At 44.2% G+C, this 15,015-nt stretch overlaps 1 protein-coding gene across 1 annotated transcript in view; it reads right to left on the reverse strand.

The window, feature by feature from the left end:
- Tmem132c (transmembrane protein 132C) overlaps positions 1-15,015 on the reverse strand; it is a 319,106-nt gene that overhangs the window by 22,666 nt on the left and 281,425 nt on the right. The window contains exon 5 of the mRNA XM_045156869.1: positions 2,381-2,524. Coding sequence (XP_045012804.1) covers positions 2,381-2,524 — 144 coding nt within the window. The remainder of the gene's footprint in view (positions 1-2,380; positions 2,525-15,015) is intronic.

Consider the following 15,015-nt stretch of genomic DNA (forward strand, 5'->3'; position numbering starts at 1 on the left):
GGGCATTTCCTGTCAAAGTTCTTTCAACTTTATTATGTTTAAATTTTTTCCCAATAAAGCAGGAAAGAAATGTTCTTCCGATACATCCTGTGATCTTGAGTGAGAGTCTACACAGTTTGTCTAGCGTTAGCCTTGCTTAGCTGCTAAAGGGACTGAACTGATTAACTGCCAAGGTTCCTTCAGGCCCCCCAAATTCACTCATTTCTTCTGACAAAGGGCAGCAGCTATAGAGAGCAGTCCTCCAAGCCACCAGTTTTAGGTGTGCTGACAGAGGTAGTTAATCTTTCTTATAGCATGGCAGAATGACCTGATGTGGGCCCAGACAGAGCTGCCCTGCCTGTGTGACTCTCAAGGACTAGCTAGATTTTGAAGTTAGTTTTGAAATCAACCATCGATTACTGTGATTGTGTGGCTGTTTTCCTGGCTTATAGAATTGTACTTCAGCTGGTGTTTTCAGGGCATATTTGACTTCTGTTAGGAGTCACCCAGTCCCTATATCCTGCAGTCAGCACTGGTGTGTGGTGTTCTCAGGAGAGAGTTGTATAAGAGTCATTGGTACTATTGCTGCTACCATGTGGGAATGGAGCTCAGGCTGAGGTACAGAAAATGTCAGCTATCTGGTTGGGCTTTGCCTGTGACCCAGGAACTTGTGTCTTCATGTCACATGAAACCATAGTAGTTGGTTAGCTGGTCTGTGCTGGGATAAAATCTCAGAGCTGTCAGATTTACAACACTAAATCACCAAATCCATCTCCTGGGCCTGGATAAATGTAAGCCCCCCTCCCCTCCTTTCCATGGCATGCCACATGGCACTCAACAAGCTCTGAAATATTGAACCATATAAGACCAGAGCCACCCTGAACCTGAGTCCCAGGGACATATACCAGCCCTCCTTCTCTATATCCTCCCCAGATCTGCTGGGTCAACAGCCAGGGTATCACCTCCTGTTTCATTGTAGGGGAAAATTTTAGGTTGAATACACCTATTTCCCCAAAGACAGCAATTACATTCTTGGAAATATCAGCAATGGTCTCCATGTCAAAATCATTTATGAGGAACTAAGGGGTTGCTCTCTACTTAACTGTGATGACATTTATTTCTGGATTTGTTTCACACCTGGTACTCACTGGCTGGGAGATGGTTTCCTTGCCTCTAGAAAATAAGACACTACTAGAGTGGTCCTCTAAGTAAATAGCTAACTATTTAACTGAGGGCCAGGGTCCTCTCATGTCCCACCTAGCACCCACCTCTCACCACTACCCTTCGACTCTACTTCTGTGGATTCAACATATACAAAATTCATAAGCTGGGCGTGGTGGTGCACGCCTTTGATCCTAGCACTCAGGAGGCAGAGGTAGGAGGATCACCATGAGTTCAAGGCTACTCAGGTTCAGACTACATAGTGAATTCCAAGTCAGCCTGGGCTATAGCGAGACCCTACCTTAGGAAAAAAATCCATAGTACTTACTGCACAGCAGGGTGACTATAATCAATAAAATGCATACTTAAAATGTCCTAAAAGATTTTTACCTTTCTCATTGTAGACAATGAGTATGTGAACTAACACATGCATTAATTAGCCTGAAAGAGGTATTCATGGTGTACATGTTTTTATTTTTATTTTATATCTTTATTTATTTGTAAGAAGAGAAGAAATGAATATGTGTGTGCCAGGTCCTCTTGTCACTGTAAATAAACTCCAGATGAATGTGCCACTTTGTGCAACTGGTTTTGCCTGGGTTCTGGAGAACCCAGGATATTAGGCTTTGCAAGCAAGTGCCTTAACCATTGGGCCATCTCTTCATCCCCTGTATGTGCTTTTAAAAACAACATGGTAAATATGTTAATTTTTTATTTGTTAAATAAATAAAGGAAGGAGGGAGCAGGAAGAAAGGGAAGGAAAGGGCTGGAGAGATGGCTTAGCGGTTAAGCGCTCGCCTGTGAAGCCTATGGACCCCGGTTCGAGGCTCGGTTCCCCAGATCCCACGTTAGCCAGATGCACAAGGGGGCGCACGCGTCTGGAGTTCGTTTGCAGAGGCTGGAAGCCCTGGCGTGCCCATTCTCTCTCTCTCCCTCCATCTGTCTTTCTCTCTGTCTGTCACTCTCAAAATAAATAAATGAAAATGAACAAAAAAAAAATCCATAAAAAAAGAAAGGGAAGGAAAAAAGGAAGGAAGGGACAGAAAGAAAGAAGGGGCTGGACAAAGAAAGGAAGGAAGGAGGAAAGAGAAACACAAACTCAATTTGCATGATGTAAAACGAACAGCTGTTGCAGAAAGTTGAGTGGACCTGCTGTGCACAGACACCCTTTGAGCCTCTTACCTCAGTACATCCTTGGAAGACTGTCAGGCCAGATTGCATCCTCACCATATCCACATACCTTGATGACATTCTCATCTGTGGCCTTGCATTCCACCAGCTCTGAGATGTCCCTCACTGTGCTGTTCTCCTTCACTGACACGACTCTGACAGGCATGGCCACTGTCTTCCCTGTGAGGACGGCTGTGTTCAGGAGTTCAGTGTCCTGCCAAAGAACCAGACATCCCAGGTCAAGGGACATTCACCATTCTGCTGGACAGTGGGTGATCCTTAGAGACTAATCCTGTTAGATGAGACACTGTGACACTAGCCTTAGAAATTGTTCAAAAGGGCCATTTTTTTTTTCAGAAAAAAGTGTCAAAATGTTCAACTTTTGGATAATGCACAAACATCTTCTTAGTTTTCAACAATAAAGAATATACTAAATTTGGGCCAGAGAGATGGCTTAGTAATTAAGCACTTGCCTGTGAAGCCTAAGGACCCCAGTTCAAGGCTCAATTCCCCAGGATTTCCAAGATACACAAGGGGCACAGGCATCTGGAGTTTGATTGCAGTGGCTGGAGGCCCTGGAGCACCATTCTCTCTCTATCTTCCTCTTTCTCTCTTCTTTCTCTCTGTCACTCTTAAATAAATAAATAATGTTCTAAATTTTTTTCATATTGCAGAGATCAAGGAGAACCACATGTCACCTAGGTTTGGGTTATAAGCAATAAAAATAATTTTTGGTACTTTGGACAAGATGGTACATGGTGATGGTTTAATTAATGCCCACTGCTTCTTTCAAAAGATATCAAAACTCCAATGCTAGAGCATGTGAACATGTCACTTCACATGGTAAGATAGAGTGTGTGGACAGGACAATGTTCAAGATCTTGAGATGGGTACAGCATCCTGAATCACCTGGGACAGTCCCAGTAGAATGCTAAGTCTCTAAAGAGGAGCCATGAGGATTAGAGGAAGACTGTGACATGCGCTTGTGGGGGCAGAGGTTAGGTGTAGTGGTCATGGGCTCACAGGTGGGGATGGATTCCTGAGATGGGAAAAGCAATGGAAAAGTTTTCCTCTAGTGCCCCCAGGAAGGACCCAACCCTCACCTTCACAAGCGACTAAAAGAGTCATATGGGAAGAAGGTAGCTTAAAAAATGTGGGACTGTGCTTGCCATCCAAGCATGAGGACCTGAGTTTGGATTCCCAGAACCCACATAAACCTGGGTATAGTGTCACACACCTGGAATCCCACTGGGGATGTGGGAACAAGCAGATCCCAGGGCCTTGCTGGCTAGCTAGTGAAGCTGAATTGGTGAGCTCAGGTTCAGTAAGAGAGCCTGTCTCAAAGAATAAGGAAGGAAGCAACTGAGGAAGATCCCCAGTGTTAACTTCTGGCCTCCTTATATATGCCCACACACACGTGTACCAACACACATGCAAACACATGTGTACATACGCACACTCCACACACATGCCCATACATAACAGAATCAAGAGCATGTTATCAGAAGAGAGAATGGGTGATTCTTCCACTACAGATTGTTCCCTGTGGGCCAACAGGTCCCTGGTTTTTATCCCCACGTATCTTTCATAGCTACAACTCAACAGTGAACCCCAGTTTCCAAGTCCTTACTCTTTACTTACTTTCTTTTTGAGATGAGGTCTATGTTGCCTATGTTGGCCCCGACCTTCTCATTCCTGCACAGCTGGTACTTCCCAAGCATGCCGCCATGCCTAACTAAGGAGCTTCCTTTTCCTATTATTTGTAGAACCTTGAACAATGCTAGGCAAGTACTCTGCTTTCAAGCCATGCCTAGCTTAAGAGTTTCCTGTTTGAATAAACCTAGCTGTCTGTTTTGTGGCCCCATGGGAACCTACTCCATCACATTTAGAGGATGGGGGCTTCATCTCTTCATGCCAACTTCACACATTGTCACCAGCATCACCTCTCACAGGCATATTTGTGACCTGCCTAGTGACTAAGATAAGACTCTCCTTTTGAAGTTTATAGGACATGTACCATCTGCTTGCATTTTGGTAGTCCTTCCTTTGATGGTCATGTGAAGGTGCAAAAGGGCCTTTGGCCTTCAGGTCTACAGACAACTTTCACTCTTGGGCCATTTCTCCCAAATCCTCTTATAAACACTATTTTAGTTGGAAGTAGTTGTATGTTAAGGGCTTTTCTGTTCTCCTGGAAGTAAATGGCTCCAGGCTGACCTGGAAGAAGCAGAAGTATAGTGCAGACTCCTGTTTGGAGTGGAGATTCCTGGATGCTCAAGATTGGACCCAACAACTGATTGCACCTGCCTCTCTTTCTCATCTCTCAGGGGTGTGCAGGACTCCAAGAACCAGTCTTCAATATGGGAAGTTTGCACCATATAAATGCTAAGAATACTTGGAAATCCCCACATGCACTTCATGTTCATTACAGGTAATGTGCTTGGCATCTTTCATTTTCCCTTTTAGAATAGTCTTTGGCTAATGGCTTCATTAGGCAGTACACTCCCTTGTGGACTGACTGATAAATTTCCAAATGGTTGTTATGGGTTCATGTTTTCAGGAATACACACACCACCTCAAAAACCTCTCTTTAAACTGCAATCAAGGCTGGCTGAACATCAGAGATTTTTTCACTGACTGTATCAGTTTCAAATGAGGAAAGGAAATGTTGGTCCAGCAGAGTACTCTGGTTCAGGCCCATAGAAGAAGGTCCCAGTGTTTAACAGTCAGCCTGCTGACTGGTAGTTTCCAGTTTATTGCTGGAGTTTGAGATTTTTCTTGGTATTACCATCAACATTTGAATCACTTAGATCACATTTCCCCAGACTTCCCAACTTCACTTAATACATGAGATGTTGGGCTATATAGTTTCTGGTTATTTTTTTGGCTGTCATATCTAGATATGTTCTTGTTTAGTCCATTTGTACAACTATAACAGGATGCCAAAGACTGGGTGGGTTTAAACAACTGAGAGTTATTTTTCATAGTTCTGAAAACCGGAAGTGTACTAAGCAGTTTTGAGGGTCTAGTGAAAGCAAGAAGTTAAAAATGTGTGTGGTGTGTCTATCTGTATGGATTATTCACCTTTCGTAGTGTTGTGACAAAATCCCTGACAATTTAAGGAAGGAAGGGTATAGTTTGGCTTGACAGTTTCAGAGGATACAGTTCATTGTCACTGGTCTGTGTTTGCATAGATATTCATGGCAGTGGAAGCATGTGGGTAAGAAGAACTCGTCACTTCAGGGAAGACAGGATGGAGAGAGAGAGAGAAGCAGGTTTGAGATAATATACCCCTAAGGACCAACTCCGGGGATCTATTTTATCTAGCACTGCCTACCTCCTAAAGTTTTCACAACTTTTCAGAATGGCACTGCCAGCTGGGAAACAAGCATTCAGAACAGGAAGCTATGGAGGAGGTTCATAATTAATCCATAAGACTGTGCATATGTGCACATGTATGCCCGTGTGTCTGATACTGATGTAGTAGGCACAGGGTTCTATACATCTTGCACTTCCCAAACACCTCTTTAGCAGAGGCCAGTTTGCAGAGATGTGAAGAGCATACTACCTAAAAGCATAAGATGGTACTGTCGTCTGTAACCCAGGCCCCAGCTGGACAGGGAGGAGAGCACCTTCTGCAGGGGTTGCTGGAGTCCAGGACTGCCAGCCTCAGCTTGCCCTTCCGAGCTGCTCTGGAAGGTTCACACCTCTCCTCAGGCCCTTCTGAGCAGGAAGCAGCCATGTATTGTAGACAGCCTTCTCCCTGAACATGTGCGGTGGACAGCTTCCACAGGCTCTGCAGGAATTAGCAGAGGCTCATCAGTGCTGTCTGCGAGCCTTACAGAGCTCATGAACATGTAACCATCACCAGGTGTTAGTAAATGTTTCTCTTTTTCCTCTTCCTTTGCTTTCTCACTCCGGCCTTTCCATCATACATCAGAGAACTTTTCTGTTTTGCAAAAAAGAATCAACAACTCAAGGTACTTGAGTCGTAGTCACTTCAAATGTGGTAAAAGCTCCTAAGAAACACCCTTTGCCATTGATTTGTGCTCATAAATGTAAATTGCTTTGGCTATTTCCTGGACAAATTATATTTTTAAATAAAAAGCAAAAAATACTTCTGGAATATTAAAAAAGACTCAGGGGTGCAAACTCACTAAGAAAATGACAGAAGACTGGTTATGTGTAGGCACTTGTCCTAGAGTGTCCGAAGGGGGCACTCCTGGGGCTCTGTGGAGAGGAGAGTGTGAATGTGAAGGGTGCAGATAGTAAAGCGATGAGCTATGCACACAGGCCACCACATGGTTTAGCTACAAAAGGGTTTTTACTGCTACAAACAAATGCCAGACACATGTGCCACATGTTTGTGTGTCTGGCTTTACATAGGTGCTGGGGAATTGAACCTCCACCAGCAATTTTTGCAAGGAATCACCTTTAACCATTGAGCAATCTTCCTAGCTCTCAGTCAAGAAAAGAAATAAACCATGGATACAGGTTTGTGAACAGAGCAGTAACATGAGATACTAAGTAGGAAAAGCCAGATGTCCAGAGGAGTAGATCACAGCAGCAGAAAGCCCATCAGTGGTTGTTGCCTGGGGTAGGGGAAGAGAGAGCAACTACTGGTGTGTGTGCATGTCTGTTTTGCTTGTTAATTTCTATTGCCAACTTTATCAGATCAGGAATCAAGTAAGAGACACATCTCTTGGGTCTGTCAGGACCTTTCAAGGAAGGATTGGCAGAAGGTAGAAGACCTTCTCACCAGAAGAACAGCCCTTCCAGTGGTGGATTTCATATAAAAGCTACAGGGGAATACAGTGCCTTTTGCCTGGCTGCCTATGCTACTTGATGGTGCATGCCTCTACCCTGTTGCTATCATCCTTTGCAGATACTGGAACCCACTTTATCAGTCTTCCAACATGGACTAAAGGCCAGAGGCTCTCCAGGAATCCTCCAGGCCTTCATCTCCAGGTTGGGACTGCTGGGCATTGGCCTTGTGGTCTGAGCAGCTATGGGGTTCTTAGTCCATATCATGTAAGCCAATGTAATAAATCCCTTTATAATACATATTCATTCAATTGGTTCTGTTCCTCTACAGAATCGTGACTAATACAGTGTGGATGACAGGCATGTTTTGAATTATATAGAGGCTACATGTAATTTCATGTAAGACAGTACATTGTTTGTATGACAATACAAACATGTGACCATGATAAGCTAATTCCATGGAAAAGACACTAGGTGGTAGCTTGCATGTTTGCATACTGGGAATGGAAGGGCAAAGAGCAAGCCTACTGGTGGAGGTGGATGAGCTGTTCAGCAAGGCTGACAACAGACTGTCCTGGGAGGAGAGAAGTAGAGAATGGCAACACAGTCTAGTTTCCTGCAGTAGAAAATCACCCTGAGAGGAATCTTCATTTTCCGTCTGAAGATACCCAGGTTGACGTGATGCATGGGTGCCTGGCAGCTGACTGGCATGGTAATGAAGGTAATGAACTAGGTGCTTGAGGCAAAGGCTCTAAGATACAGGGTGGAGCAGCTCTGAGATATACTATTTGACTGACAGACTCATACAGACTGTGAGGTGCAATGAGCAGTTTACATAATCCAGTGATGATGTTGCATGCTGCACATGGCACTGGATGGAAAACCTCTCACTTGCTAACATGATTTCTCCCTGAGTAGGGTTAGGGAAAATGCCAACTCTGCTTCTGGTGCCATCTAACAGGATAGGGCAAGGAGTTAGTACTTTGTGACTTGGTGTTCAGGCCAAATGAGCCTGTTACCTGACAACACTGCCTAATGAAGGAAATGATATCCCAGAGTCCTTTACAATACTTAGTGCTTATTTAATAATAGTGGTTATTTAAAAAGTACTCACACTGGACTGGGGAGATGGGTAGTGGGTAAGAGTGTTTGCTGTACGCGTGTGAGTATCTGAGTTCAGATCCTCGAAACTCAAGTAAAAGCCAAGATGCCATGGTGGGCCTCTGGAATCTGCACCCTACTACAAGATGGGAGGCAGAAGCAGGAGGACACTTTGTAGCTTATGAGCCAGCTAGTCTGGAAAACACAGTGGAGAACAACGAGAGATCCTGCTAAGCAAGGGGGAAAGCAAAGACTGACATACAAGATTGCCCTCTGACCACCACATGTACTTTGTGGCTATGTGCCCACACTCGCATACAAGAACACACAGATCCCCTAAAGCCCCAAAAGATAAAAAGTGCTCGAGAAGACACAGGTGGAAACACACAGCCAATGGGGAAAACTGACACTTCCACTCTTTCCTCTGCAGCTGCCCTGGACTGAGGAAGAGCTGGAGCCTGGGTACTGAAGCAAGGAAGAAGGCCAGAGAATGTGTTCTGCAGCAGTGTTCTTCCCTAATGTCCACAAGGAGCAAAAGAAGGGGCCTGCATCAATCCACATGTGACTTTTTCCTCTTGGCTCACGTTTGCTTTGAAGTTTCCCCCAGAAATCCTTGCATAACACAGGAGTACCAACTGGAATCCATGTCTAAAGGCAGGGTACTGCAGCCACCTCTGTGGCAGAGGGCAGTATTAGGCATCTGACATTGAGTGGAAGCAGCTTAGTACTAATCCCCAAGTCCCCAGGTAAAGCCACAAATAACCTAACCTGCCTATGGCTATTGGCATATGATGTCTCGGGCAGTAAGCAATGCACAGTGTAATACTCAGTGTTTGTATCTGTATTAATTTCAAGGGCTATCATAAAGTACAGACCATCCACAGAAGATCTGGAAAGAACAAATTTTTAGTCATTCCCAGTTCTAGAAGCCAGAAATGCAAGATGAAGGTACTAGTAGGACCACATGCACAGTTCCTGCCTGTCTCCACTTCTGTCTCCGCATGTCCACATGAGATTTAAAAAATTTTTTTTTGTGTGTGTACTTTAATGCTCTGCTGTCAATCAATGTGGGACCCACCTTGTCAACCTGATGGCCATACTTTCTCTCCACAACCTCAGTTGGCCTTTGTGTAAGTTAGTAAAATTACAAAAATAACTGCTATAAATTCTCAGTATCTAAATATAAAAACCATATCTCATTAGTTACCTAAAACAAAATGCCTCTGAATGAATACAACCCAGGTTTCATTTCTGAAGTATTTTTTTTCTCCATATAAAACACTAGTAGAACAGGATTCTTAAAAATTAAATAAGGGGCTTAAAAGATGTCTCAGTGAGTACAGTTTATGCATCTGAAGTGTGAGGACTTGAGTTCAATCCTCAGTACCCATGTAAAGTTTGGGTCATGGTAACACACACCTACAATCCAAGTAATAGAGAAGTGTAGACAGGAGGGTCCCTGGGGCTCGTTGGCCAGCCAGTCTAGACTACTTGATGGGTTCCAGGCTAATAAGAGAAGCTATCTCAAAAGGAAATGGATGATTTAATTAAGGAATGACACTTGAGGTTGTCCTCTGGCCTCTACCTGGGCCTGCACACATATGCATGTGCATCTGCACATACATGAAAACACAGGCATACATATACCTCCCCCACATGCACCTAATTCACAGTACAAATGAATGAGGTAAACTAGAGAGCTTCTGTGCCAAGCATGGTGCTATGGGAGTTCTAAAGCCATCTTTTGAAGCCAGTACAGATGGGAGGCTTACAGGACAAGCAGATGGCAGAGCGCACTCCTGGGAAAGATAAGTGACTCCTTCCAAGGACAATGCAGATGGGGTGCTATTTCTTGCTGACTCTTGGTCTTCTGGCCCCACACCTCCTCTATGCAGCATGGGCACTGGTAGAGCTAACCAGAAGACAGCAGGTGGGATCAGTGACTTCACCATCCAAGCCGGAATGACCATAGTCTTTTGGCCCATCAGGCCTCTAATGGAATGACATGGCAAAAGCCCCCACAAATATCCCTGCTGGGTGGCCACATCAGCCAGGGACACGAGGACAGGCAGCACGAAATTGTGGAACCAGAACTTTTCTGTGGCCACTTGGGGCTAAGGAATGTATACTGAACATGCTAGGGCAAAAGGCATTGTTATTAACAGTCAGGACCTTGCTGTGGCAGCTCAGGTGCCCTTCTACTTGTCCATCCCTCCTTTGCACCCCAAGTCTGAGGAGCTCTTCTCTCTTTGTCTTTACTGTTATTTTGTTGCTTTTTCTAAGCTTTCTGAAGATGGGAAAAATCCTATCAGCCCCACTGTGGGGGTCCACATCCTCTTTACAAGGAAAGCAGTCACTGGTACTTACTCCATGCTTCATCTGAACTTGAAATTATTCAGATTCACAGGTGTCTTATTAAGAGTGTCTCTGTCCGCTGGTGACCTTTCCAGCTGGAACTTAATGAGAAGCCCTCCCTACCACTCTGGATCCACCCTTCTTGTGACTTTTCTAACTTGGAGACAGGGATCACAGGGATGTTGTGAGGTGGACTTGTCTCACTTCCCTCAAGGGAGATGGGCAAGTATTCTTGCAGGTGACTTGTACACCTCTGCTTCTGTGTTGATTCATATCCCTCAGCCAACAAGGACCCCTTTAAGAAGCAGGATAAGTGGTGCAAATTCTCCATCATCTATCTAGCCCAGGTGGCAGGATAGTATTTCAAGAAGCAGACAAGTCATGCCCTTTAAGACTTGAATGAGGGAACTTGTTATTGCTCTGCTCACAAAGTAAAGCCAAAGTCCCAGGAGAATGGGTTTCCAAGAACCTCTGAGCCTCTGTACTTCCTCCCTACCCAACACTTTATTTTCTAGTCACTAATACACCATTACTTTGCACATTCTCTTCCTATGTGGAATACTCCCCCTCTATACTGATATGGCTGTATCCTTACTCTTTGAGCCTTCTGCATTCCCTACTGGGTGGTTGAGGATAATGTCTGATGGGGGTGGGGAAATGGCTCAGCAGGAAAGAGTCCTTGCTGTGCAAATGGTTGGACATGGCTGGGCATGTGTGTAACCTCAGTATTGTGAGAAGCAAAGATGAGAGAATCACTGAGGATTGCTAGTCAGCCAATCTGACTAAAAACAGCAGATCTGAGACTCTTTCTCAAGGAAACAAAGGAAAAGCAATAAAGGATGACATCCAATGTTCCTCTCTGACCTCCACATGTATGCATTTGGGCATATGTATCTGCACATACATGTGCATATACCACATATACATTACAAACATATGTGCCCACACATTTCTCTTTCTCTCTCTCCCTCTCACACATACACACACAATACCTAAGAGCTTAGTAAAGCAAGACCCTGGGTATGCCTGTGAGGACATTTTCAAGACAAGTAGTTACCCAGGGCTCTGATATAATCAGTGGGTTAATCCACTCATGGATTCATAGTTGGTGAAAAGCAGGAGGTGAGCCCTGGTTGGAGGAAGGCATTCACTGGGTACATGTGTTTGGGCTACATTAATTAATAAATTCAGGAAAGCGAATTTGGTCCTACTTTTTTTTAATGAAGACAACCTTGGATGAAGATGGTCTGCTTCCTAGAAGTTGCTGTTGTCTCATGGTGCTGACCTTGGAGATAAGGCCAGAGATTGGCCTGAGGACCACCATTCAAGAATGGTGGATGACCAGGGTGATGAGTTGTATCAGAGCCATGAAACGAAGTCTCCCAAAGCCAAGGCCTTGACATAAGAAGCAGGCAATTCAGGAACTTTACTAGGGCAGTATGATGGGGCAGAACCCCATAGAAGGCCTGGGCTCATCTTTGGCTGCCTGGTGGAGGGACAGTGGAGTTGGAATTAGGGCAAGGCATGGACAGCAGGGCTGGTTTGAGTTCGAACACCTATTTTAGTGGATGGAGATTAGCACCTGCAGTTAATCTGCTGCTGCACAATACCTGCTTGTCAGCATCTCACTGTCCAATGTTATACTCTGCTCTGTTCTGACTGGTCAAGCATCTACTTGCAAACATACAATTTGAAAGTTTAAATAACCAGTGGATCCTCTGTGTACTTTGTCAGGGGCTCCCTGAGTGACTATGGCAATCCCTTAGTCTACTGGGAATGATTAAGTAATTCTCTGAATAAGGCTCCCACAAAGGTCTTCATGGGCCTCTCCAGGGGACCTGGACAATCATAATACAAAAGATAGTCTCTTTGTCCGAGTGACATAGCAGAGTCCAAGCTTATGGCTTTCTGTGATGTCTGCATTTGTCACAGAAATAAAAAGCTAGTCTCATCCTGTTTCACTCCCCTCCTGCAGCTGTATTTCTGTCAGCAGCTACCATGGGAGAATGCAGATACATGAGAGACAGTAAACCACTTACCCAATTCATCCTGGGGAGTCACAGCTTCTCTCCAAAGGTAGTGAACAAATCTCCCTCCCTCCCCAAGGACACACGCTAACAGCTCTGCAGGGCTTGCTGTAACAGAGCAATAATTCCAGGTCCTGTCGCTATGGGTAAACCCAACTCTCACCTCATTTACTTCCAATTTATTCAAGGTGCAGAACTGGGAGGGTGAAGGAGACAAACTTAACATACCTGTCAATTTGCTTCTAAGGTAAGATGGAGAATCTATTCTAAAACATGCATTTAAAATAAGAAAGCAATTTAATTTCAGCAGGCTCCATCCTCGGAAGGGCCAGTGCTATAATTGAGCTATTAAACTGTTTATCCTTTGGGGTGGTGTATGAAATAAGTGCCATGAACATCCCCCCCAAAAGTCAGCTGTTTCCAAACTTTGTCAGGAAAGGGGTGATGGGGAATGCACATTTCTCACTTGTACTGTTCTCCCAACTCCTGCATTAGTTGTGCAGATGTGCCTATTGCTATGAACCAGGTGCTTCCCAGGAGACCCCCAAACAAAGCTTGCTCAAGCAGAAGGGGCCAGAGTCATCTGTTCCAGCTCCTCATAACATGCTGAGTGTGAAAGATACTGTACTGTACACCCATATGGGTCTCACCTTTCCTAAGCCACAGGGAACATCTATCCCAAGCACTGTGCAGCACAGGCACTATGAGAGTGTGAGTGCACATGATGAAGTCCATGGATTAAGGATTGAGATTATTATATGTCTGTTTTCCCCTAGTGGACCCAGGGTAATGTGTTGACTCCTGTGTCATTTGCTGGTGCAGAACCCAGACTGGCTTGCATCACACTACACACTATATGTGAACATGATGGATAGACTTTGGCTGTGTTGACTATCTGACATCTGTATGGGTGCTGGGGAAGCCAGGTTGGCTTCTACCTGGATTTGACAATATGGGATTCTCTAGTAAGCATTCCATGGTCAGGTCTGATAGACTGAAGAGAAGTAGCACTCAGTAAAGCAGTAATATTTCACAGAGAACTCTACAGAGTACAAGATGCTTGTAGAGGGTGTGGGATGGCAATGGTGGGCTTTATGCCAATCTTTGTGGGCTGTCAGGAGAGGGGTTCTCCAGGAAGGTTTTCTTGGTGCTCTTGAGATCAAACATAGAGTTGTTATCAATGGGGTCTGAAGAGATAGCTTAGCAGTTAAGGCACTTGCCTGTGAAGCCTAAGGTCCTATGTTTGACTCTCCAGATCTCACATAAGCCATCTACACAAAGGTGAGGGAAGCACAAGGTCGCACATGCCCACCAGGAGGCACAAGCTTCTCGAGTTTAATTATAGTGGCTGAGGCCCTGGTGTGCCCATTCTCTCTCTCTCTCTAAAATAATTTAAAAAATTTTTTTGTTTGTATTTTTATTTATTTATTTGAGAGCAACAGACAGAGAAAGAGGCAGACAGAGAGAGAGAGAGAGAGGGAGAATGGGCACACCAGGACCTCCAGCCACTGCAAATGAACTCCAGACATGTGTGCCCCCTTGTGCATCTGGCTAACGTGGGTCCCGGGGAATCGAGCCTCGAACTGGGTCCGTGAGGTTTCACAGGCAAGGGCTTAACCACTAAGCTATCTCTCCAGCCCTCTAAAATAAAATAATTTCTTTAAAGAGAGTTTTGAAGAAGGACCCGGAGAGAACATTTTAGGATATAGGCATAGAGAAAGACTTTCTGAATAAGACTCCAGCAGTCTAAGGAACCAGACAAACTCTCAACCACTAGGACCTTGAGAAACTAAAAAGCTATTGTACAGATAAGCAAACCATCAAGAGTCAATAGACAACCTACAGAATGGGAGAAAAATCTCCACCAGCTATACACCTGACAGAGGCTTAATATCTAGAATCTACAAAGAACTAAAAAAAAAAGAAAAACCTAAACAATAAAAATATCAAGTAGGCCACTCTAACAATGGGGCAGGGAATTGAACAGAATATTCTCAAAGAAAGAAATAAACATTAAAAAAAAAACCATTGAAAGAGATGCTCAACATCTTCAGCCATAGGGAAAATGGAGATTAAAATGACTGAGATTTCATCTCAGTCCAATCAGAATGTCAATTATCAAAAAACCAAATGACAACAAATGCTGGCAGGGGTGTGAGGAAAGAGGAATTCTCATTCATTGCTAGTGCAAACTTGTACATTCACTGTGGAAATCAGAACAGAGACTCCTCAAATAGCTGAAAATAGACATACCATTTGATCAAGCAGAACCTCTTTTGGGCATACGCTTTTAAGACTCTTCTAATTGTTACCTAGAAACTTGATCAGCTATATTCATCATTGTTCTATTCACAATAGCTAGGATCTGAAATCAGCCCAGTTGTCCATCAACAGATGAATGATTAATGCAGATGTGGCACATATACACAATGGAATTCTACTCAGTGGGAATAAAAAATAA

Source organism: Jaculus jaculus, chromosome 8, assembly GCF_020740685.1.
Source record: "Jaculus jaculus isolate mJacJac1 chromosome 8, mJacJac1.mat.Y.cur, whole genome shotgun sequence".
Taxonomy (NCBI): domain Eukaryota; kingdom Metazoa; phylum Chordata; class Mammalia; order Rodentia; family Dipodidae; genus Jaculus; species Jaculus jaculus.